The sequence below is a fragment of the Macrotis lagotis genome, chromosome 7 (assembly GCF_037893015.1).
Source record: "Macrotis lagotis isolate mMagLag1 chromosome 7, bilby.v1.9.chrom.fasta, whole genome shotgun sequence".
Classification (NCBI taxonomy): Eukaryota; Metazoa; Chordata; class Mammalia; order Peramelemorphia; family Peramelidae; genus Macrotis; species Macrotis lagotis.
In genome coordinates, this window is record NC_133664.1 from 150,789,917 (window position 1) to 150,817,484 (window position 27,568).

Genomic DNA, 27,568 nt, shown 5'->3' on the forward strand with positions numbered 1-27,568 from the left:
AGTTTTATGTACTTCTGTGATTAACATGAACATCATGATGGTGCCAGAAGAACCCTAAAAAGGATGGGAAAGATTGCAAAGTTTTAAGCAAGAAATAGCACAGGTGGTCAAAAGTGACTTCTTCATTTTAGAATCCATGATAGAGGAGGAGAGAACTGGGCATAGTCTGAGATACATCTTCAATTTAGGAAAAATAAATTTACAGGTTCCAAAGAAAAGACAGTTGGATCACATGACCTAAACTCCTAAAAGGAACATCAATTCAAGAAAGATGTACAGTTACAAATGAATACAGATAGAATGTCATCTATATATAGAAAGCAGTAAGAGAATCAGTTTGACTAGAAAATAGAGTATAATAGCAAGCCTGGCAAGGGAGTCTGAAGTCAGCTTATGAAGTACATACCAGAAAAGTTATTTTATTTATAATTTACTTATTCATGTACATATTTTCCTCAAATGAACATTAGATACTAGTGTACTTTTGTCTTAGTGCTTCCAGAATCTAGTATACTGACTGTCATATTGCAGGTGCTTAATAGATATTACTGACCGATGAGATTGCTTGTCCTCAAAAAACAAAACTAAAAATTGATTGGTAGATGTTAAAAGGAGGAAGATTTCAATTCAGTATATGAAACAAATACAAGTATTTAGAGTTGACCTCTCCTCCCCTGCCCTTTTTCCTTCCCCCAAATGGAAAGAACTGCCTCAGTAATTAGAGAATTTCCTCTCCCTGGAGGTTGCTAAGTGTAACTAGACTAGTAAAAGGGAATATTGCTATAAACCAGAATCAAATTAGGTAATTTGAGTCTTTTCACATGCCTTTTCCACATGAATACATAAAGGATCTGTTATTTCAATAGCAGGGGGATCTCCCTCTGACACCAACAAGTCTCAACCTATCCATGACTTAGCAGTTCAGTTCTATGGAAGTACCTGAAGTCCTCAAAGGTTCAGTGACTTGCCTAGGATCACCCAACTCTTCCTTGGCCAAGGCAGGATTGAAAAACAGTGTGGTATTGAAAAGTATTCTGGATCTGAAGTCCAACAACCTAAGTTCCACTCCAGATTCAGATTCAAAGCAGCTAAAGTGGCACAAGAGATAGAATACTGAACCTGGAGACAGAAGAATAGGTTCAAATCCAGCCTTCAACATTTATGTATTATCCTAAGCAAATCATTTAACCTCTCCCTGTTTTCTTTTCTGTAAAAAGGATTATTGTAAGGATAAAAATTGGATATTTGAAATGCCCTTTGTAAAATTGAAAGTACTAGTTAAATTCTGGTCATTATCATAGTCATTCAACTTCTTGGACATCAGTTTCCTCATCTATAAGGTTAGAGGACTGGACAAGGTGACCTCTCACGGCCCTTCCATCTTATCTATGATCCTCTGAACCCAGGTTTTCCTGATCCCATACTCCACAATGTATTCACTTTGTTATTTCTACACATACTGAATGAAGGTGTTTGAACCTACACAGCAGTTATAGCTACAGCCTGCAGGTCCCATAAGCCATGTTTGTTTCCACCTCCTGAAGAGACAGGAGTCATAGTCATTTAAATACACTTATATTTGACAATGTGGTAAGTTGAGGCAGAGAGCTACCCACTCCCAAGAAAGTAATCTGTCCTTTAGGAAAGAGGGAATGGGGGTGGCTAGGTGGTGCAGTGGATAGAGCACCGGCCCTGGAGTCAGGAGTACTTGAGTTCAAATGTGGCCTCAGACACTTAATAATTACCTAGTTGTGTGGCCTTGGGCAAGCCACTTAACCCCATTGCCTTGCAAAAAAAAAGAAAGAAAGAAAGAAAGAAAGAAAGAAAGAAAGAAAGAAAGAAAGAAAGAAACAGGGAATGCATGTCACCAGAGACTCAGAGCAAATTGTCAATCTTTCCCTGTTAACCAATTCTTCCTCCATCATTCTACACTATTCATGCAATTGCAACTGTCCTGCATCTTTTCTAAATGTGATTGCTTTTTGCCACAATTCAAAGCTTTGCAAAATCCACAAGGTCAATGAATGACTGTTTCTAGCAAAAGTTACCTCTTGCTACCTCTGTTTGCAAAGCATATTCTCAGGATCCTTAAATCCAAGGTGAATGACTTCATAAATCACCTTTCTGGCAGGTTTCAAATACTTTTTTTTTTTTCCTGTACACCCAGATGCCCGGGGGTAAACCTTTTTTTGCTTAAACTAAAACTCTTGCTCACAGGTATGTCTTTACATGCTGGGTTCATTTCCTGGAGCTCTTCTGTAGCTGACTGATTCTCTCCATTCAGGTAAGACTTTCCTTATCTTTACAAAGCAAATTGTGACCTTGTGGATTCAGCTGAGACATTAGCAAACACTGATTGTGGTGGGACCCTGGAGAAGCCCAGCATAGGGGTTACCATTAAGCTTCTTTCAGTTTATGGAAGGACTAAACCCCAGATTAGCAAAATGCAGACAAAATTATAAATGTGGTTACTGTGGCTTAGCTGAATAGTCAACAGTGAAGCTTATGATGACTACAGAAGGATTTCAATCTTGAATTAGCAAGTTGCTAAGAATGTTTTTATATTTTATCTATTGAAACCTTAGCAAGATTTCTAAATTATGCCATGCCTAAACAGGTAATTTCACATTTTGTAAGTTAGTTGTCTTCAAACTTTTATTATTTTTGTCCCTTTACAACCCGTGGCAATACAATTACTATAAATTTACTTTCTATTTTGTGATTATCTTAATCCAGTATGTTTAAAATATATTTCACATTTTAAAGTAAGCACATGTAAATATTCTAAAGCATTTGAAAAACACAATTTAACAAACTATTGTTTTGCCTTCTGTTTTCTGTTTTTAAAATAATGTTGTGATAGTGTGACACTAAAATATCTCCTGATTTCCCTGATAATTATGTCATTAGATCAATGTAAAGACAGTCTCTTAGAATTATCCCTTATTGACTAACTAAAGAATGAATTATTAAGAGTTAACTTCTTAATTATCACTATTATCCCATTGCTCCTTCATACCCATTCATCATTTGGGAAAGCAGGGCAAGCAATTCAGGTATTGAAGCGGTATATATGTTTTCTTATTTGGTAGAGAAATTAACTTATTAAACACTGTTTAATAAGCACCTTGGAGCTATGAACTAGGAAGTTTGTTATTATGTGCCCATGGTAACTTCATTTCTCTTAAACTCATGGAAATGGCTTTAATAGGAATGGGGAAGATGACATTTTAAGAGCTGTTAGTCACCATATGTGAGAATTTGAATAGTCATTACCAAAGAAAAGACTGATCATTATGAATTCTATATCTTTTTTGCTAGCGTGGGCTACAGCTGCATAATACTTTTTATGACAAGCTTTATCTATTAAGTTTATTTATTAAGCACTGGCAGCCCTGGGGCTACATTCACCAGAAGCATCTATTAGCTTTATTCAACCCATATACACATTCGCATCCATCAAAATGAAACCCCAACTTGGCTTCTGGATATGTCCATCAATTAAGCATATAAATAAAACTCAAACCTTGAAATGAATTTGACAATAAAATAGCTTGCTCTGGGGAATGCCAAACATGGCTCCGCTCTGGCCAGAGATGAATCAAAATTGATTCCTTAGCTTTGTGGATAGACAAAGGAAAGGTATATATGGGCTTCTAAAATTAATTCTTAAGTGGATGTTTGTAAGGGCAGTTTATTGATTACATAAGACATAGGAAGATTTTAAATTTCAGGTGTTCTGAGAACTTCCAAACTCTAATTACAGCAATTCTGAAGCTTCTTTCCTTTAGAAAAATGGGAATATTTGAGAGAAGGAAGGAAATAATAGTAACAAAAAGTACTTTTCTCCCATCATGTGAGATGATTAGAGCAAATATTATTGTTCCCACTTTACAGATGGAAAAAATGAGACCTAGAGAAGCCTCAGAGAAGGGTGAGAGTTGCATTAAGGGATAAATCAGAATTTGCACTCAAGTGTAAAACTCCAAGACCAATATGCTTTCTACAGTTCAAACAAATGTGAATTTAAAATGGTTGCTCAAGTGGTTGACATATAGTAGATAATAAATTCTTGTTGATTGAGTTGATTAAATTGAAGGTGAAAAAGCTGAGAGGTGCCTGATAGTTGTGTTTTTAAATATGCAAAGTATGCCAGCTTTAATCTTGGCTAAGAAGAAAAGCAAGGGTGAAAGCTGATTTCCAATCTTCTTAGACCAGATGTCTTGTGATTTAATTCAGTTCGACAGTCATTAAATACCTACTACACAGAGCACTGTGTTTGGTTTTGGGGGAGATCCAAAAATAGATAAAACCCGGGCTGGAGGTGAAATGATGACTATAAAAATAATTACAAAACAAATAGAAGAGAAGCAATAAATTCATATGTCCACCAATTAAGTACCAAAGCATTCTCTTGAGTTGTAAGGAAGGAAAGGTTGTGTATTACTCTCTAGAAATCAGGGAGAACTAGGTCCTGAATAGCAAAAAAGATGTGCTCCCAAAAGTGAAATCAGACATACAAACACAGAATGAAAGAACTAAGGGAAGAACAATAATTGATGTAAGTTCTCTCCTAATTTTCCTTTCCCAATCTACCTGTCTCAGTTTGGATTTTATTGATTTCTATTAGAGAATTTTTTTGCATCCAAAATTATCCAGGTTCTATAAAATTCATTTTATTTTATTAACATCTGTCAGACAAAAGTATTATATTGGTGCTTTACTGTAGAGTAGAGGTTACATAGGTTGAGTTCCCAAAGGCTTTTCAGGGCATCCCAAGATGGAAAGGCTTGGAGTACAATCCCAGTGATAGGTTGTATATCTGTTGTCTAAGGATCATTCTTTGACAAATATTAGCTAAATTTAGATGAAGTATAAACTGACTAAATGTTTGACCCTTGAAGCAACTCTTAAAGACAATTTACCAAGTTGAAGAGAAAATATGATTCACATTGGAGGAGGAAAGGCCATATCAATGAATTGCACTTCCTGGAGGTATTGAAGAGTTGAATTACTATCTCTCTGTCTCTTCAAACTCATTTAACTTGAATGAGATTGAAAGATTTGTTATGGACCATTAACAGAGTTTGACGACACAGATGGGCTATACAGCTGGATCCCAGACATGCAAGTCTCCTGGCATATTCCCTATTCTAAAGATTAACAGAGAATGAGAGAGTTAAAATGTTTTTGTCCCCATCTTAAACAATGTATATAGTAGCCTATGCAAAATTGTAAATTCATCTTCACAGGATATATCTCTTTAGAAAACTGATGTTCAATTTTGTTTAAATGGATTAAATTCATTCATACATATAGGCAGGATCTGGGTTAATGAACTCCTAAAGACTCTCCCAATTCCATGAATTTAAGAAATTTCATATTAAGAGTCATGCATTTTTAAAGTTGGAAATGATCTTAGAAGTTAACTATTATTATCCAACTCCTTCATTTTACACATGAAAAAAACTGAGACCCAGAGAAATGATTTGTTGAGCTTCATATAGCTAAGTAAATAACAGAATAGGATCATATAGCTAAATAAGTGATTTGAATAATAAATAACATTTTGTAGCATTTTGCAAATTTTTTCAGTGTTTTACACCCATATCTTTTTTATTTCACAATAATCCTGTGGAGCAAATCCTACAGCAATCATTGTCCCTATTTTTCTATTGGGACCTAGAAAAGGAAGAGGTCTAAGACATGCGCCCTTAGACCTGGGAGAGGCGGAGAAGCACTGTCACCTTGGGTAAAGAGATAAGCTTCAAGACAACAGACTCCAAGAATCAAGACCACCAGAAAACCACCCCAAAGGGGAGAGGAAGCTTTCATTTTAACTACTTGTCCTTATTAACTGGGTAATAAAGACAGTGGTTTCTTCATACTGGGCAATTAGGAAGTCTAATTACTAGGCAAAAGGGATGGAATCTTAACTCTTATAGGATTTTTTTTTATAAAGTAGATAAAAGAAAAAGGCTTGACAGCAAATCTCTCCCAAGCTTCAAAATATCTTCCCAATGTCTGATTTGAAGGGGATCACAGGGATTATCTGGTTCAACCCTCTGATTTTATGGAGCAGGAAAGTGAAGACAGAGGAGGGAGTGGCTTGAGCCATGATCAACAATTCACCTCTTACTGAAACTGGGACTGAGATCCGGAAGACTCAAATGTAGTCCCAATAGAATAAATTATCCAACTAACTGCTGGACCAAAAGGAGACCTTAGAATCCTTTGTTTTTACAGAGGTAGAAAAAAGAAAACCAGGGTTAATGTCTATGCAAGGACAGGAATTTGATTCCTGTTCCCATGCTTTTTTTTTAAATCAGGTTGATTAGGTGATGGCAAAAAATTATTCAGTATAACTAATCTAAAAATCAACCAATAAGCATTTGATAAGTATCTTTTATGTTCCATTCACTATGCTACCCGCTGGAAAAACAAAGGCAAAAACCAAATAATATCTGCCCTCAAGGAGCTTACCTTTCATGGGGGACACAGATAACCATACACATAAAAGTAAATTCCAAATAAATATAAGGTATTTGTTAGCACTGAGGAGAAGGGATAACGAGAGAGGGAGAAGGACAGAACTTAGGAAGCAACAGATGCTGCAAGTTGGGGATGGAGAAAGACATCAGGGACGTGCAGTGAGGGGGGGCTGAAGGTGAGGCAGAGCTGAGCCTCACCTCTGTGAAAGGTTGAGCACATACACCAAGCCTGTGCTGGGGGGATGAGCTCAGCCCTTCTCAATCAGAGGTGGGGCACAGGTGGGACACATCTCTGCCTCTCCCCACTGCACATCCCTGATTGCTGCCTCCTAGGAAGGAAGCATCTCTACTGAATTTACTTGTCAGGGCAATCACATCATTGACACTTTGGATGCTTAATAAACATTATGCAAAGATGACAATGACTGACTCTGGCAGTGACTGATTCTAACCTTAATGCTTTCTGTCACCCAGCAGCATTTGTAATAATCTTCTGGGAACAAAAGAATGAAATTTCAGTTGACCTTTTTTCTGCACCTTGGTAAGTACAAAGATTGCCTCCAAAATTCATTTCTCTGGTTTCCTCCACAGTACCTTAAATCATTTAGAAGAAATTTCCAAATTTCCCTGCATTTTCCTCTAAACTCCATGGTTTTTAATGATTGCCCAACTACATAATTATTTTAAAAAGTTGGAAATTCTATTCAACTATGATAACTATCAAAATTCCTGGTAGTCCATGGTCAACTCTTTTGAATCATTGATTTGTATGTGTTTAAAAATATAAACTAGCTCTGGATAAAGTGGTTATCCCAATGTTGGAAGCTTAGGAAAGTTTTGATGGTAGGGAGACAAAGTGTCTTCTCCAGGTAAATGAATGCTTTGAGTTGGAGTGTTAAATATTCTGTTATTTTTTTAAGTTCAGTAACATTTATATTAATCATTGTGAAGAATATTTTTCAAAATTACAAGTTATACATATATATATTTGTATAAATTCATATATGTATACTTATACATAATTCAATAATTCAGCTATAATATCAAACAGCACCATCTACTATTATATAATTACAAGAATACCCAATATCCTATGTTAGTTTCATTTTTCACTGTGCACACAAGCATGCACATGTATCTATGAGCAAACACAAACTGTTAATACATCCAAACAAGTTTTGAGAATTAAATTGATCTTAATTTCACCATTTTCCAGCTTTCATCCAACCATTATTCCAGCCATTACAAGTTCCAGGTGCTTAATGAAAAGTATAGCCCAAGCATTCCTAGCAATTAAGCAGTTAGGTGGTAAAGTATATAAAATGCATGAACCTGGAATCAGGATCTGAATTTTAAACCTGCCTACTCCAGACAAGTTACTTAACCTCAGTCTACTTCACTTTCCTCATCTGTAAAATAGATATTATTATAATAATAGTATCTACCTCAGATGGTTGTCATAAAGATCAAATTAGATTATATATATGTATGTACATATATATATATATATATATATATATAAAACAATTTATGAACTTGAAAGTTTAAATGCTGGATGGTGGAGTAGTAATAATAATAGTAGTAGTTGTGTTGGTTGTGGTAGTGGGAGTGGTAGTATCATGGTGGTGACAGCACCTTGCTGGCAAAATTGCTTTTTTGTTCCTTCCTGAAGCTCCCTGATATGTTCTGATTGTCCACAAGACATCAAGGTCTGGTTTATCATATATATATATGTATAAAATATATATGCATATATACATATATATGATATAACCATAATAGAACTTCTACTTATAACCCATTCCCTGGGTAATTTCAAGAACTTTGTAATAGCCTGCAGATTATAAACTTCCAAGATGAAGGAATATTATAAGTAATCACAAGGAGTTAGTTACCATCAGAATCAGACACACACACACAGACACACACACACACACACACACACACACACACACACACATAAGCTTTGAAGAGTGAGAGATCATTGGTCTCCTTTCCTTCTTATCTTATATTACTCAATTATCTTCCCCACTAGCTTCTCTCTTACTCTGTCTCAGATGAAAAGGTAACAATTCTCATTGCCAAAGATTATCCCTCTATGCATAAGTGATTCCATTCCATCCCATCTTCTCCAACAGATTGCTTCATCCATCATCCCCTCTCTCACTTTTCTTCAATCTCTCCCTATCTATTAGCTGCTTCTCTACTGCCTACAAATGCATTCTTTTCTCCCTCATCCTCAAAACCTCTCTCCTTAACAAATCAACTTTGTAAAATCATGTTTTAAAAATAATACAAATCCTTGAGACAAATTCAATCTAGCAGGAATGAGAAATTATGGTAGGGATTCAATATGGCAGGAGGAAGAATCTACAGTAGTGATTCACAGCTGTGTATTATAAATAGCCAATAATTACTTGCTATACACTGTTGTCTCCACAATAATAAAGGAGTACATACATGTATTAAGGAATGTCTTAAATCAATTTTATTAGTGCCTTTTATTTTACATTGCAGTCCCTTTTGGAAATATCTCCCTCTCTCTCCTCCAGAATTAGATTTGAATTTTCTTATAACCCAGAAAATTTGGCAAAATTTTTTTCAAATTGTGTATTCCAGGTCTAACCTAGTAGCCCCCTTACATTCTTCTCCATGTTGGTTCACAGGACCAATTTTTAAATTATTGAGAGTTTAGTTCCCATTTAGCAATCTCTTCATTTATATTATTACCAGTCATGTTGTATGGTGTTCTTTGGTTCTAGTTATTTCAATTTTCATTGTTTCACATATTTCCACATTTTGCCAACTCATAGTCATCATTTCTTCTTACAAAATGCTGTACAATTATATTCCTATATCATAGTTTGTGTAACCATTTTACCCAATTGATACCTGTTTTCAGTTCTTTATTACCACACACACATAAAAAAATGCTGCCATGAATATTTGAGATATGGATCTTTTTCTCTCTTTGACTTCCTTGGGGTATATCCTCTGTAAAATAATTACCAGGTCAACTGAAACTAAAAGTGTAGTTCATGTGTTAAAATTTGAACCCTCTAAATTTCAGTGCTTTGGTACAAAGTCCAAGTCACCCCACCCTAATTATTGTTCTGCTTCCAGCCAACCAAATATCCATTTAAATGATGAAATAAAAATGGTGGTAGGGAGTTTGTCATTCTCTGGGGGAAGTTTCTGGATTCTTTTCCAAAAAAGTGGAAAAATTTTATTCAGTTACAAATAAACTGAATATTTCATTTGTCCTACTTGTTGCTAAGATCTTAGCTGTAACCTTGGAATGCTAAGAAAAATGAAAATAAAGAACAGAAGAAGCAATAAAACTTAAATGTACTAGGCCCCCCTTGGCTTTTGAGAAACTGGATGAAAGGCAAGAGCTTCATTTTGTAGTTAGCAATACATTTTGTTCTGTTCAGAAAGCTAACGTGTTGTGTGCTCCTGAAGTGAGCTGCAAAGATATAGCTATAATTTTGTTTGTAGTGTACCTAGCTTCACAAAAATTAAACATTAAAATAGACATCCTTACAAAAATATATAAATTCATATATTTTATTTTTTTTAACTTTACAATGGTGGTTTCACCACTATGTGCTTTTAAACTATCTCTTCTAAGTACATTTGTGAAGTACTTGATATGTTAAAACAACACAGTTCAGATGTGATTTTTCTGTAGCGCTGATGCCTCTGTATGCTCTAGATAAAACCCAAATTGTTGCTGACAAAAAAAAGCCAAATGCTTTTTGAAAAAATCTGCAACGGAAGTCATGACTGAGCCTATGTCTAGATGTGAAGCTTTCACTACCTATGTTCACTTGTCCCCCAAGCCCCCAAATAACATTGCATATCAGTATTTCACATAAACACTCATACACTCATGTAAATAAGATTTCAAATTTGCATCATGATGCTGGTGTAGTTTCATTTCTGAAACACAAACATTTTTATCAGAGCAAGTTTGGCCAAGCTAAGTTATAAAAAACAGGCAAAGCCCAAAAGTTTCCCATTCCAGTGGAGGAATTCAGGATGGAACTTGCCTTTAAGGGCAAAACCCTGGAAGGGAAGTCTTACATAATCTAAATGCAGCAGTAACATTAGCTTTGCCTGAACTTTTTTGAATAACCCTGTCCAAATGGATCTTCCACCCCAACTCCTAGCTTCTAGCCTAATATATTCTAAATGCTTAGGACAGTGAAAAAAGGCTTAGGTTAGAATTGGCTCACCAATGATGAGGCAACAAAGAGCAGTGGTCATAGCACAAACAACACAGCAAAATTAAGTAGGAAGAGAAGTTTGTACCATTTCTGAATAAAGTTAATGTGAACTTTCTTCATATTCCTTAAATCTCAAAAAAAAAACCTGTTTTTTTAATCAAGTAAAAAACTAGAACAAAAATTTTTAGGAAGAGTAAAAATGGAAAGGTAAGACTACTGGGTTACCATTTTGGAAATGTATGAGAGGGAATAGAAGCAATTCAATTTAATCAACAAGTATTTATTAAATATTTACTTTGAGCTAGACATAATAGAATGTTGGACTGGAACTCTAGATTTGAATCCTACCTCTGACACCTAGTAGCAAGATGATGCTGGGAAAATTATTGAATTTTTATGTACCTCAGAGAACTTCTTGGAACTTATTGACTAAGTCATAGTTCTTTGGATGGAGAAATTGAACAGAGCTATCAAGAAGAAGAGGTTGTGTAGAAAATATCCATTCATATATATATATATATATATATATATATATATATATATATATATTATTTTGCAATCAGTAATTTTCAATGGGAATTCACTAACACATAATTATAATACCTATGTTGATTCATTTTTTTACTCTTGAAAAAATGGAGGTGCAAGGAAAAAACAGATCTTGTTTCACAGTCTCCTCAATTCCTCTATGCACTATCCTTTTCCACTCACCTGCTCAGAACACCAGTCCCCATAAAATTTCAGGACTCTACAAATAAATATACAGAGTCCTAAAATTTTATGGGCCAAATAAATATGGACCAAAAAATCAGGATTAAAATAGTTTATGTTTTGAGGGCAACTAGGTGGCGTAGTGGATAAAGCACGGGCCCTGGAGTCAGGAATACCTGGGTTCAAATCCGGTCTCAAACAATAATTACCTAGCTGTGTGGCCTTGGGCAAGCCACTTAACCCCATTTGCCTTACCAAAAAAAAAAGTTAAAAAAATAGTTTGTTTTGGCCTTGTGATCTTTGCCATTTTTGCCATTGTTCAGTTGTTTTAGTCATGTCTGATCGAACTCCTATTAGGGGTTTTCTTGGCAAAGATGCTGGAGGGGCTTACTATTTCCTTCTGCAGCTCATTTTATAGATGAGGAAACTGAAGTAAATAGGGTTAAGTGACTTGTCAAGGATCACACAGTTATTAATTATATGAGGCCAGACTTTGAACTCAGATTTGAAGTCTTCTTGACTTCAGGCCTGGCACTTTATCTACTGTGCTACCTTAACTGCCAGTCTTCATCATATTTTCACAGGTTTGGGTTTGCTAGATTTCCAGGGGTTATATTATCTTAAATTTCTAATATTTACAATCCAGCTAAGTTACCACCAGGTGAATGGTATTACCTTGATTGTAGATTCATGATATGAGTAATTGATTAAGCAGCATGGTAGAGGGTAAAGGTTCATTGGCACTAGCATCAGAAGATCTGTGTGACCTTTGGTAAGTCACTTAGCTTCAGACCTAAGTTTTCTCATCTGTAAAATAATGGGGTTGGACTATATGACTCTTCAAGTTCCTTTTAGTACTGGACCTCTGATCTATAGACATGGTTGAGTTGAAAGCTCTTTTAAATACAAATATCACTTTTTTTGTTCAAATAAATATAAGAATTAAGATAGAAGTAGGAGACAGAGAAGTGTTGAACCTTAAAGATCAAATCCAACACCTTCAACTCATTGATAGCAAAGGTCCACAGAACTTGAGTATCATTCCCAGGGCATTGGGTTATTTCAAAAATGTCCTTTTGAGCAAGAATAAAAGAAATATGAACTCCTAGATACCATCAAAAATTTTCAATCTCAGAACCATTTCTAACTCTTTACTTTAAATTGTCCCTGTGTCCTGTCAGATGACTAGTATGACTAGTCTTATTCGATCTCCATGTTATCTCCTACATACATCTCCTTCCCTACTCATTTGGATTATTAAAATAGGAAGGAAGGAAACAAACTTTTAAAAGGTCCTGATTTGTTCCAGGCATTGGCATTGCTCATATTTTATTTTTATAACAACCCTAGGAAGAAGGTGCTTTCAGATGCCCATTTTACAATTGAGTAAACTGAGTAAACACAGTCCTTTCTAGTAAATTAAGTAAAACAGAATTAAGTGACTTGTTCAGGGATGTATGACTGGATTTTAACTCATGCCTTCATGATACCAAGCCCTGTCTCAGTTCTCTCTCCTTTTCAGTCTACCTTCTCCACTCAGATTTCAAAGTGATTTTCCTAAAACATAACTATGACCATGTCAGCAAAATTCAATAATTCCTTCTTGCTTCTAGGATCAAATGTAAACTCCTCTTTTTGTTATTTAAAGGGCATTACAACCCAACTTCAACCTACCTTCCTATTCTCCCTCTCACAGGACTTCCTATCTCCCATCTCTGCATGCCCAGGTTCTGTCCTCTGCCTAGAATATATTCCCTTACACCTCCCTCTTAGAATTCCTAAATTTCTTCAAAATTCAGATCAAGCATCACCTCTTAAAAGAAGCCTTTCCTTATTCTCATCCTACACTCCCCACCACCACTACTGGAGCTTTCATAGCAATCAACATTTACTATGTCTTTCCTTTATCTACTCTTTGTACAGCATCTACTATATATTCTATTTCCCCTGAAGGCAGAGACTATTTGATTTTTTTATTTTTTATTCACATTGCTTATTATAGTACTTGACAAATAATAGGTGATTAAAATGTGTTTAATGAATGGTTGATTTTCTCTGACATACTAGAAGGATCACAATTTTTTTTATAATTTTACTATGATTTACTATTATTTCTTCTATCTTTGCATAGGCACTTTAAATACAGCTTTAAAGAGCAGAAATAATTTTACTTTTAAATAAAAAAAATTTTCATCCCACAGTATCTATTTTCTTTACTTCATGGATTTAAAAAAAATTCACTGCTTCAAAATGATACAACATGATCCTTCAAGGTAATCTTAAATTCTCTGAGCAAATTTCTAATTTATCCTGGAACTTTTTATTGGAATTGAAAGTTGACACTATGACTTCAGAATCCATTTAAGTACCTTTAAGTACCTTTTCTCCAAACTCTGAACTGTTTTTAGCCAGAAAAAAATCTTGAACTGGGTAATTGTAATTTGTCAGGATAAGGCCATGTTTGCATTCCAAGTTCTTTGCTAACATCAACTGCTTCTTTTGCGCTTTATGACAAAGCAGCAAAAATTATACCTATGAGGCAGATATGTACTTTTTTCATTCAGTAGCTTCTAAGTTGTTCGATGTTAACTACTACCCTCGTAGCTCTCTATAAGTCAACAATATGGTCTTCACTAATGATGTACTAAGGGCAGTTAGGTAAGCCCAGTGGTTAAAATGCCAGACCTAAATTTTGAAAGGGTCATCCTCCTGAGTTCAAATCTGGCCTCAGATACTTAATAGCTGTGTTTCCAAAGGCAAGTAACATAATCCTGTTTGCCAAGAAAACTCCATGAACAGTGTGGTCCATGGAGTCAGGAAGAGTCAGACGTGATTCAACAACAGCAACAAATAAATGCTTACTGACTGACTGTTGATAAACATACCAACAACTTGTATAACAGATGGGATTAAATATCTCTTGAGATCTCTGTATTTTTCAGTTGTTGCAATTATGTCTGACTCTTTGTGACCTTATTTGGGGTTTTCTTGGCAAAGATACTGAAGTGGTTTGCCATTTCCTTTTCCAACTCATTTTATAGAGAAAGAACTGAAGCAAACAGTGTTAAGTGACTTGCCTAGGGTCACATAGCTAGTAAGTGTCTGAATTCAGATTTGAACTCAGGAAGAAGAGTCTTCCTGACTCAGTCCTGGCTCTTTATCCATGGGGCCACCTATCTTCCCTAAAATCAATTAGTTGCAATTGATCTTCCTACAGTGATGCTGAAGAATTAACTCCCAATTGTTCAACATTTAACTAATCAGTAAAAATAGCATTAAAAAGAAACAGCCTGTTACTATTCCATATTAAATAACTAACCCTTCAGACCATAACTGTCCTTCAGTCTATGTTCTGCTTACAGCTTTGTTTCTTTTGGATTCAAGTGCTGTTTAGCCTTTCAAAAGCTCAAGATGACTGCAACAGTGGTTTTTGTCATCCAGTTGTTGGTGATCTCCTGGTGGGTCGTAGTACCCAGCTTACAGCCTCTTCTACCTGTGGATTGGATGGACCACAGAAATATTGCATCATAGGCTACTTGGAGGTAGGTTGATTCTTATGGACAAATTATTATTTGTAGTTTTTCTGGGATGCCTATAGACATCACTGAAAAGATAAAAGTAAATAAAGCAATCTTCATTCAAGTGGAAAGTAAATGTTGCCAGGAAACATCAAACTACAATACAATATTGATTAACTAGAATGCTTGAAAATGAAATCATGAGATGATAGATTTAGAGCTTATAAGGGTCTTAGAGTTTCAACGCACCCCAACATTTTATTTATTTTTAAATTTTGTTTTAACATTATATTTGCACATTACCCCTTCATGAGATATCTCTTGTAAAAAAGAAAAAGAATAAAATTAATAATACGATAACATCATCTGAAAGTTCAAGCAACATTTCACTTTTGTTCGCTATTTTTTAATTAACAGAAATCTACTTATATTCTCTTCCCCTCCTCAACCCGCTGGAAAAAAAGAGGATCAAATTTCTTAAAAACAAATATGCATAGTCAAACAAAACAAATCCCCTCATTGACTGTATTCAAAACTAAGTAGTTCTCATATAATGGAAAGTGTATTTTAGCATCATGAGTCTTTCTGTGTTTTTGAAATGAGTAATTTTCTCATTTTTATAGTTCAATAGTACAATTACATCTATTTATTACAACTTATTCAGCCTTTTACTGAATTGTTAAACAACTTAATTTTCAATTTTTTGCCCCCACAAAAAAAAAAATGTTGCTCTAAATATTTTTGTACAAATGGGATCTTTTCTTTTCTCTCTTTTGAATATAGCCCCGCCCACTGTATACCCACAACTGAAGACAATGAGCTGTTGAGTGACTTTCTAGATACAATTCCAAATTGTTTTTCAGAATAGTTATACTTATTCACAGTTCCACCAATAATGCATCAATATGTCTTTTTTCCCCACAAACCTTCCAACATGTTTAATTTTCCTCCTTTATCATCGTTGCCATTCTGATGGGCATGAGTGGAATCTCAAAATTGCTTTAACTTGCATTTCTCCAATTAATAGTGGTTTGGAGAATTTTTTCATATGGCTATAATCAGCCTGGGTTTCTTTCCTTGAAAACTATATGCTTAGACTGCTAATCAATTGGTGAATGGTGCTTTTTCATATAAATTATAATGTTTCTTATATATGTTGAAAAATAAGACTTATAAGAAAAACTTGCAGCCCCTTATTTATTATTTCCCTTTTAATCTTGATTTTATTAGATTCATCAGCACAAAATCATTTCAGTTTTATGTAATCAGAATTATCCATTTAATTCTCTATGTCCATCTCCTCTTTCTTTCTTGCTTGGGAATGAACTTTTCTTCTATCCATAGTTCAGATAAGTTATCAACCCTCCTCATATCACAAATGAGGAAATGCAGTTGGGAGATATTATATGATTTGTAATAGATGATATGTATCAGAAGTGGAATTTGAACCCAGGTTCTCTTGACTCCAAATTCAATGATTCTTCCAAAATGCTCCTCCCTGATGATCTGTTCAAATTCCATTTCTGGTTCCACTCTTCTGAGTGGACTTGAAAATCTTTTTCATGAGAGTTCTTGTTGAGAATTATTCTAAAATCTACTGTTCTGCTTTCCTTAGTCAGCCCTTAGTGTGAACTTAATTAAATTTTCCCTTAATGATTGAAGATCTTGTAGCGCCTCTGGGTCATCACAATGGATATTAGTTCTCTGTTTGCCTTTCTTCCGATTACATTCCATCTATTCTGCACAGATCTTGGATGGACTGATTTATTTCCATGCTCTTTTTCCCCCCATTAGAATGTTAGTTCCTCCAGGGCAGAAACCATTTTTCCTTTGTAAATTCAAAATGCTTGTTGACTGACTGGTAATGTAACCCCATCATGGAGACGGTATAGATTATATTTATTGTTTATTACATTGGGAGGTCTTTTTTTGCTCTAAACCTCTCTCTCTCTTTTGTTTGTTTGTGTTTTTTTGGCAGTTCGGTGGAACAACTAGTCAATAAAATGATAGCCTTGGAGTCAGGAAGACTCATTTTCCTGAGTTTAAATATGACTTCAGACACTTATTAATTGTGTGAGCCTTGGCAAATTGCTACACTCTGTTGGCCTCAGTTTCTTCATCTGTAAAATGAACTGGAGAAGTAAATGGCAAACCATTCCAGTATTTTTGCCAAGAAAAAACTTAATTGAGGTCATTAAAAGTCAGACACAACTGATAACTCTATTTTTTTTTGGTTTTATCTTATATAACTCTGCTAAAAGTTGATTTTCTTGTCAAGAAAAACCTCGGTTGAGGTCATTAAGAGTCAGACACAACTGAAAAATAACTCATTTTTTTTAGTTTTATCCAATATAACTCTGATGAGAGTTGGTTTTCTTGTCATCTATTGCCTTTTTTCTAAAAAATTGAATTTAGGAAAAAACAAAAGCCAGGCAAGTATGTAGGGAAAGAAAAGGTAAATAAGTTGAATGATTAAGCAAGTATTCATTAAATCCTTACCACTATGCATTTTCCTAGATGCTGAGGATATGAACACAAAAAATGAGATACTCCCTACCCTCTAGGAAATTGTGTTCTGTTAGAAGTAAAGATATATCTAATAGGTGCAAAACATATACAAAATAAATAAACAATAGAGGTGGTAAGTATTAATATCTGGGAATATTAAATAAATTTGGGATGAGTATTGAAGGAAATTAGGGATTCAAAGAGACAAAGGAAAGGAGAGTACGCTTTCCAAGCATTTCCAATCAAATCTAAAGCTATAGAAACAAGAAATGTTTCATTTGAGGAATAGTAAGAAGTCTAGAATGACAAGACCTTGGAGCACAATAAGGGGAATAAAAGGCAATGAGGCTGTAAAGGTGAAAATGTGAAAAACTTTAAGTGGTAGTTGCTGTTTGACCCTAAAGGTAATAAGATGTAACGATCGGACATGTGCTTTAGGAATATCATTGTCAGCTAGGTAGAGGACAGCTTGAAGAAGGTCCCTGAGGGATATTTGAGGAGGCAAAGGACACTTTCAGATGAAGACCTTAAGGAAGTAGTTTCTGAGCTGAATCAGTAATTGAGTTTCCATAGTCGTTTAGAATTTAATAGCAACAGATTACTTTATTGTGCCTGTTTTTTAGTCTAACATCATAGAAACTGTTCTTTTTAAAGCTTTGATTTAATCATCTTTATGTCATTTGCATTATTTTTTTTATCAAATTTATTGAACCCAATAGGAACAGCAAGAACTCATATTTCTAAAGCACCTAAAAGATTATAAACTGCTTTGCCCACAAAGTGTTCCATGATATAGGTAATTCAAAGTTATTGTCCTCATTTTCCAGATGAAAACTGGAGGTCAGGAAGTTAAATGACTTGTCCAAGGACACCCAGTTAAGTAAATGTTTAAGGCAGGAATTGAATATAGATGTTTTTTGGCTCCAAGCCAATGTACTTTCCACTGTACAACATTATTTGTATACTTTATTAGTTTGGTATGAATTAATTATTAAGTTTCTAGGGCTCTCCACTTCTTTGGTGAGTTTCCCCATTACCCGAATGCTTCACTTATCAGAGTTAATATAGAAAGATTTTTGGCGGGGGGGGAGATTGGACCACTCAGTCATAAATAGCCAGAACATGGGATGTTCATTCATTTTTCTTCATGAACACTTTTGCCAGCACAGTCATCCTAATGAGAAATAGACAGAGACTTCCTGGAACATATATTTATTTTCAAGTTTCAGTAACAGAAATGTACTCTTTCTCTCTGAAGTAATGAGAATAATAACACTAATAGCTGGCATTTATATTGTGCTTTAGAATTTAATACTTAACATATTACAATTTAAGTTATGCCTATTTTACAGATAAGTAAAATTAGGATCAGGGAGAAAAAGTGACTTATGTTGTTCATGCAACTAGGAAATGAGTATTGTTCTTTCTGACTCCAAATGCCGTATTCTGTTCATTCTGTTCATTATGATTTGTTATGTTCTTTTTTTTAGTTTTGGGTTTTTTTTTTTTGCAAGGAAGTGGGGTTGAGTGACTTGTCCAAGGCCACACAGCTAGGCAATTATTAAGTGTCTGAGGCTGGATTTGAACTGAGGTACTCCTGACTCTAGGACCAGTACTCTATCCATTGTGCCACCTAGCCGCCCCTTTTGTTACGTTCTTTCAAAGCCCCAACCCCCATTGACACATGGTGGCAAGAAGTAGCAATGGTCCAACTCCTGAAAACAGTTTTAGAAATTAAAAAAAATTCTTTCTTCTATTTCCCTTTGAGGTAGCATGCAATTGTATATTATTCCCAGAAATCATGGGCAACTTACACACACACACACACACACACACACACACAATTCCATAAGGATGATGCACATATCCACAAAAGACAGTAATCTATGCCAGATGCTGAAAGTTTCCTATTTATGAGACTATAAACCCAAACCTTTTTCATAACAAAATGAACAATACTAATTGTTTAACTTAGAAACTCTGAACTTCAGAAATTAGAACTTTCAAATTGCTATAAGCCAGAAATTAGGGTTTGTTTTGGTTTACAAAGAACTCTACAGACCCAAAGAATGGGAGAAAAGATTTGACTTGTTATGAGACAGGACACAGAATTACAAGCTTCAGCAACAAATGGAATCTGGCAGCTGGCATAATAGACAAGTATTTGCTTGCCTTTCTTAGAACAGGAAGTCTATTTATGTAGGCTACTTATATATACAGTTAAGGCTATTAGTCAATTCCTACTTGAGTTTCTTATCATTTTAGTCATTGATGTAATTTTAAATAGAAAAGTTTGGGAAAATAGAGAACAATTCAGTGTTTCCATGTGCCTTGGGTTGTATTTTACTCAAAATCCCTCAAAAAAAACCTCTGGGTACCTAACTCAGTTCCCTTAGTACAGCATTAACCTGGATGCATTGGAGTTTCTAGGTCATTCTTGAAGATGACCAGGGACATAGCTACCATATTCCTCACTGCTTATTCTTTTTTTAAGTATATACTCGTGTGAGTGCGCATGCACACACATGCAAACACACCACCCAGCTCCCGTAAAGTAGTCCAATGGGGGGACATGTTGGAGTGTCAGCAAAGAACACAAAAATTCTTTATGGCAAATCTGTGACAGTGAAAGAATTTCAAAACCCCAACACAGGACTGAAAGCAAACCACAACAAATAAAGCAAAGCCACGTAGAGGAAGATGCTTAAGGGATCCTTAACTTTTTGTATGTATCATGAATTCCTTTTAAAATTCTGGTGAAGTTCATAAACCCCTTCTCAAAACCATGTTTCTAAATGCATAAAATAAAATAAATAGGATTACCAAGGAAACCAAATATATTGAAATATAGTTATCAATTAAAAAAACAAAGCTAATGGACCCTAGGTTAAAAACCCCAATTCTACTTGGCAAAATAAAGGCCATATCTTTTAGTTCTGTTGCACTGATTTCTTTTATTGCTGGCATCCCAATTGCCTCATACCCACATTTGCCATGCTAGCTAAGACTTCTGCTTAGATTTCTTATAAGCGTGTGATTGGGAATCTGTAAAGTGGGAAGGCAAAAAGAAGGAAAGAGGAAGAGAGAAGCTTCATCTTGGTTGTCTTCCCTTATTAGATCAAGAGTCTGTTCTTCAGTAAAGGTGGAAAAGTAAATCATTGTGGCTTTGTCTACTTACCTTGGCATCCTATCAAGTGGTCCCAATGAACTAGTCCTCCTAGAGGAATCTGCAAATAGGTTACATGAATAACTATAAGAAAAAAGTTTTGAACTTCTTACAGAATTTATTTCATAACTTTATCACATATCATTTAATATGCTTCCTTCTATTTTTGGCTATGTATTTTTCAAAATTAACACTGAAACAATTGTGGGAAAAAATATTGAAGCAATTTCTCTGATGGACTTTTGATAAAGAATGCCATCCATCACAGATTCAAAGTTGATGGTAACTGACTGAAGTCCACTTTTTTTCCCTCTTACTTCATTTTTCTTGAGGTTTCTCTATCTTTGTTGGGGGGAGGGGGATTATATTTAGTTTTATAAGGCTATTGTGAAAATCAATCAATCAAAATTAACACTGGCATGTACATTTGTTTCTCACATACCATACTCTTTCCTCTGCACCCTCCCTAAGAAGTGCTTGTCAAGGCCTGAAAATTCAGAGGGAGCAGATTTGGTGCAAGATGTGAAAAAATGTGTTGCCATAGTGACAATTTCTATGCATGATATAAATATTTTTAAGCACCTTTTTGCTATAGTGGCATTATTACCGTTTTTAATTACCTAGATTGCCAGCAATACATGAGGTATATTTAGTGACAAACCTGGTGCTGGTACAACCCAGTGTGCTTACAGTCTGAATAGGACGCATACAGACAGGTAGAGTTGAGGGAGAGAGGAGATGTCTTCTTTTTTTTTCTGGTTATCATACACTGGGAACAGAACCTATAATGTGGTCAGTGCTTATCTGTATGTGATCTCACACCTTCCTAAATTACTTAAGGTAATGAAGGAAGCTGTTTCAATTGCTGAATGACCACTCAGAAATTCAGAGCAGAGATAATACCTACCCTTACAGATTAAGACCCAAACACAATAATCACCTTTGGAAAACTAAAAGTGCTTTTTTTTAGGAAGGATCTTTCCAATGTTTACAGCCTAACAATAAATATTTGTGTGTGTGGGGGCAATAATAAGGAGCCTCAAGGAACATTCCAAACATAAACACAGATGGGGATAGTTCCTTGTAACCAGACTGGTTATTGATCAGGAAACAAAGAGCAGAGGGCTCAAATGAATGCTGAGATGAATGAAATGATGATAAGTAATTTTTATTGAATACTTCAAAGTCTGCAAAGATAATGCTTTATATTTAGTATCTTCTTTAATCTTCATAATAAGCCAGTTAGGAAGATACTCTATCCTTTTAACTAGTGAAGAAGCTGAGACTGAAAAAAATCTATTTAAACAATGACTTTGGTGGGGAAATACCAGTTTTTCCCCCTAAAGGAGTGACTTTTCTGCTCTCTTCAACTTCTAGGCTACTAGTCCTTGAATCATCTGAAAAAAGATTCTTTGCTCCGGGCACCAAGATTTTTAAAACCAAATAAAATAGGATTTCAGTTAATAGCTAATGTCTTCTTGTTTGAATATATCTTTCTAACTCTGGGGTTCTTAACCTGAGGTCCTTTACTTGACTTTTAAAAAAATATTTTAATAATTTTATTTCAATATAATTAGTTTTGCTTGTAAGCTTATGTATTTTATTCATTTAAAAACATTACTCTGAAAACATTTGCATGGTTTTCACCAAAGATCTAAAATAAAAGAGTTTAAGAATCTTTATTTTTAATTGGAAGGGTTTAATTCTGTTAGCTCATTCTAGCTTAATATGAACATTTTCTTTTCCTCTTGATTTTCAATCTCTGAAGGATATATAACATGTAATCATCATCTGTGGTTAATCACCCAGAACTGTCAAAATCTATAAGGTTTATCCAACTCATCAGTTTCAAAACTCTCTTCTAAAACTCTTCAATATAGATATCTAGTCAAGGAAAGTCAGAGACAAAGCTAAGATCAGGGGCCTAGGACATTGCTTTCTGTAGTAGTGGAAGGATACTTCTTTTGGAGTCCAAGGTTGAATCCTAAATCTGCCACTTACTGTCCTAGTGACTTTGAATCTGTCACTTCTTCTCCCTCCCTCCTCATAGGATACCTCAATTGTTAGACTAAATGACCTGTTAAGTGTCTTTGAACTCTAAAGCAATGAGTATATGACCATACCAGCTTGGCCACATTCCCTTCTTTTTTTACTTTGAAGCAGAACCTTTTAAAAGGCTTTGAAACAACTAGGGTAAGATATCCATCCAGGGATGATGAATGATTGATTGACTATAGTAAAGAGAAAGAAGCTTAATAGCTATGACCTTGTGTTCTTATGCAAAGTTAGAATTGGCTATATTAGCTTTACAAGTTAATCCCTGTAGTTATTTCTAGAGTCATATGGAGTTAATAAATGCCTGTGTGTTTGCTCTTGTATTGTTCATCTGAGACTTTTGCAGTATTTTGATCCTCTCAGGGGAAATTTTGGAGGGGGACATTCTCCAAAAAGCATTGTGTGGGGATGCCCCCAAGATTGAATGTAAAGCTGGGTTCTGGGGGTTCTCTGGCATAAGCTACATAAATGATTATTATCATCACACTATATTTGAATAGTGTTTTATACTTTTCCAAAGGACTTTCTTAATCATTATCTCAATGGTCCTGCTGGTTATCATGGCTTTTTCCCCCTACTCAAATTAACTTGCATTTATTAATCTACTTGCATCTTATATCTTTCTTCACTGCTGAATGGAAACTCCAGAAGGGAAAGGACTGATTTTTTTTTAGTCTTTGGATTTCCAGTGGCAAAGCATAGTAGGTATTTAAATCAATGTTTATTGACTTGAAATAAATTGATTCTGGAACTTTACAGGATATAGCAGAAAGGAAGGCCACTGGGAACAGATCCCAGAAACTAACAATAAGAACCACATACATTATGTAAAAACATTAGTTTCAAAAGCTTCTTCTTCCAAATGTTCTGTTTGAAAGATCTGAGATAAAAAATATGAGTTGTTTTGACTACCTTTCATGTCAAGTTACTGCAGTCAAATATAAAGGAAGTGATTCTAGAACTGGAAATACATGTTCTCATTTTAAAAATAAATTTTAACTACTCTCCTTATCCCCTGACTATTGTGTCTAAGAGAAACAGTTACATGTAAATTCATTTTTTGGGGAAAAAATGCATAAAATTTTAAAAATGCAAAAGTTGAATTTCAGTTTACTTTGTTATTCTAATTAAGCAACCACTAATGGAAAAATGTTTTGTTACTTCTGCTCATCTTTGTATTTTTAGAGAGATCAGAAGACAATAAACATAAAACAGCTTGTTTATTAATTTAGTTCTATAATGAGTAATTATATTTCTATACTAATTTGATTTGTTTTTTTTCCTAGGGTGAACAAAAATGTTTCATTTGTGATTCTAGATATCCATATAATCCACATACACAAGCAAATAGCCATACAATCGAGAATGTCATTACAACATTTGAACCAGATAGAAAAAAGAAATGGTGGCAATCCGAAAATGGTATTATTCCATTATGTATTTTTCATTGTTCATATTTTAATAATTAATCAACCCTCATTAAAGCACATTTCTTTTTAAATAATGTTAATGATATTATAGTTGAGTAGAATAATGGAGGCAAAGATCAAAGAGCTACATATTAATAGAAAACTTACTTTCATTTAAGGAAAGATTGTTTCCATTAGAAAAATAGCTCTGTAAGAGCCTTTCATATCTTTTTCTATCCCTGCTTAGCACAATGCCTCGCACATTGTAGGTATTTAATAAATGTCTATTAATTGATTTATCTCATAACTGGGTATATTCAATTGTTTTTATTTATGTTAAAAGAAATTTTGTATGTAGTACCTTCTCTGGGCTCGCTCACCCAATTGGAACTTGTAGTCACAGGTTGGGGTTCCTAGAAGATGGACTGCATCTTCTCAGTATTTTAAAGATAACCATGTTGGGCAGGGTTTCTAATACAATTGTTCATAAGATCCCAATAGTGTTTCCCATTGAATAACTTTTCCAAAAGATATTTACTTAACAAACAAGAATAGTTGGCACTAAAGACAATCCTTCCAGACTTGGGATAGCCTCTCCCCATACACTACTATTAGTTGTCTTTAAGTATCAAAGAGGACCATGACAACCAACCAAGTAATTGGTGGCATGGCATGTATACTGTGTAGGAACCATGTATGGCAAAGGAGTAGCTTATAACTTCTGATGAGTAGAAACCTTTTCTCCCTTCATAACATCTTTATGAAGTTTCTCTTAGATATAAATCTTTCTTCTGGACTCTAAAGATGGTGCATTTCTAGAGTCTATAACTGGTATTCTCTCTGCTATGAAAGATTACATTCCCTGGAGCTACCCCTCCTGGGATCATTCTGTGAACCATCTGGGTTCATAGTTGTCCTCACTCTATCTTTTGCTACTCTTGACTGGATGTGGTATCTACTTCTGGTTCAGTATCTCCAATTCTATAGTTAAAGAAGGGGAAAAGATATAACATCTTTCTTTACTCTTCCCCAACCCTCCCTCTAATGCCTTTTGGTTCAGGCACGAGAGTCATCCTCCTCAGGGCATTCCAAAACATGGAGTTCTCTACCATTCCAACTGACCCACTCCAACTTGAATCAATGGCCTACTAATTTAAGACCCTGGGTTATGACTAGCTTGTTTCATTCATCTTTTAGTTACTCCTTCTTGATCCAATCAAAAGAGTTCAAATATGATAAATCACAAGGTCTAACCCATCTCATTTACACATTTCAAATTTCATCACCCTGTATTTACAGTAATAAGGATGGAGATGGAACCTGATCCTTATATATGTATGTAATTTTTCTTTGAAAATAACAGAAAAATGTTCATAAAAGCCCCATGTGAAATGTTCTACCCCATAGTGTATATACCTATGAAATTCTGTTGAAACTCACAGAATCATTGTATATTATTATCTACTCAAAGATGTTATTCATTACCCCTTTTTGTCTGACTTGATGGCATAGTGGGATCAGCGAGAGAGAGAAATGAGAGAATGTCATTTTTTTCTTAATATCCAAAAATCTTAGCTCAAAAAAAGTGAATTGTATAGCAAATGAACCAACCACAAAATATAGCCTTACCTTGATTAATGACCAATACCTCATGTCCAATTCAGATCTCCCTCTTCAATGTTGACACAGAACCTCAACAATTTTTTCCAGTCATAGAGACCACTAATTACTTTCTATGTCACCTAATTCTCCCTCTTGTTCCACAGGAGGCAATAAGGTATGGAGGAAACCTCAGGCTCTGGGTTCATATCTTGCCTTTAACATTTATTTCTCAAAGTTTCATCTATAAAATGAGAGATGTGGTCTAGATGAGATCTGAGATTATTTCTAATTCTAATCCTCTAATTCCATAATCCTATAATCTGCCTTTGTTAGATCCAATCTCCCTATCATTGGACTAAATCCTGTCTTTTTTGGCAATCCCAAGAAATGTCTCTGCATTAGCTAGATCCTTCTTAATCATAATCCTTTGCTTCAGTTCCTAAACTAACTTCAGATACAGATACTTCTAGAGAAAGGGTTCTTAACCTGAGGTACATTAACTTTTTAAAAAAATTTATAACTTTTATTCAATAATTGTTTTTCTTTATAGGCCTATGTTTTTATTGCATGAATATTAAAATATGATTCTAATAAGGAATTCTTAGGCTTCATGAGATTGCCAAAGATATCTACACACACACACACACACACACACACACACGTGTGTCAAGATCCTCTGCTACAGAAGTTCAAGATTTGATTATGAGTCAACCAAAATAGGCATAAAAATAAGAGAGTACATGGTTTAAGTGGTTATTTCATTTGTTCTTTGGCAACTTTTGGTAACATCATTTTGCGATGATCAATTTTAAGCTGATGTTTGAGTTGTTCACTTCCTAAATCAGCATCTCTTAAATATAAATTTATTCATTCAACTTCCAAAAAAATACATACATGTGTGTATATGTATGTATATATGTATGTAAATATATGCCTATTGTATTCAGAGCATTTAGGCTAAGCTCTGGGGAAGATGCAATGTTTATGTAAAATGCAGTACTTCTGTGAGTTTAATAGTTATTTATATCTAATTAATCAGACCTATCTCTTTAGGAAAAAGGAGGAAATATACCCAACTTTCCTACCTATGAAAAAAATGATTTAGTCTTCTCATTTGTTGACAATACTGCCACACAGTGGTGTTCTGCCACAGACATGGACTGTAGCCATGGGCAAGACCAGCAAACCAGAGATTTTCATTCTAGGAGCAAAGCTGGGACTCTAACAATTCACACTAATACTACTTACTATATGTGTGTGTGTGTATGTGTGTACATATAAATATATAAAATAGTATGCTGATTTAACTAGCAACAGTTTTAAATAACAATATTTTAAAAGATATTACTATAAATTTCAAGTACAGAAATTACATGGCAAATAATTATATGCAACTATTACTGATTTTTCTCTTTCTTAATTTCTTTTTAGGTCTTGATAATGTCAGCATCAGACTGGACCTAGAGACATTGTTTCAATTCAGTCATCTTATACTGACTTTTAAGGTATGTCTAAGATTTGACCCTTCCCTTGGCTTGGACAATAACCAGTGCATACTTATTTCATCTATACTATTTCCCTATATAGTGCTATATATAGTCTCTATATAATCCCAGATCCAAACCTTCTTATTCTTTAGGCTTTTCATTTGAAGAAAGAAAACCTTATGCTAAAGAAGAGTTAGATATGATTGAAAAAATATTTAAAATGTGCTGTCCAAAATGGATCAATATCTGTGTGTGTGTGTGTGTGTGTGTGTGTGTGTGTGTGTGTGTGTGTGTATTATTACGAGAGCTTGTGTTTTATTTTTTCCCACTATGGGAGAAATAAGAGGACAAGATCTTGAAGAGGAGAAAAAAGAAAGGGAAAAAGTAGAAGG

General features: G+C 34.7%; 1 protein-coding gene across 2 annotated transcripts in view; it reads left to right on the forward strand.

Moving 5' to 3' along the window:
* The first annotated feature begins 2,122 nt into the window (after positions 1–2,122).
* LAMB4 (laminin subunit beta 4) overlaps positions 2,123–27,568 on the forward strand; it is a 131,224-nt gene continuing 105,778 nt past the window's right edge. For both annotated transcript variants that reach the window (XM_074193922.1, XM_074193924.1), the window contains exons 1-5: positions 2,123–2,284; positions 6,969–7,032; positions 14,816–14,973; positions 23,965–24,100; positions 27,121–27,194. In XM_074193922.1, coding sequence (XP_074050023.1) covers positions 6,999–7,032; positions 14,816–14,973; positions 23,965–24,100; positions 27,121–27,194 — 402 coding nt within the window. In that variant the 5' untranslated portion in view covers positions 2,123–2,284; positions 6,969–6,998. The remainder of the gene's footprint in view (positions 2,285–6,968; positions 7,033–14,815; positions 14,974–23,964; positions 24,101–27,120; positions 27,195–27,568) is intronic.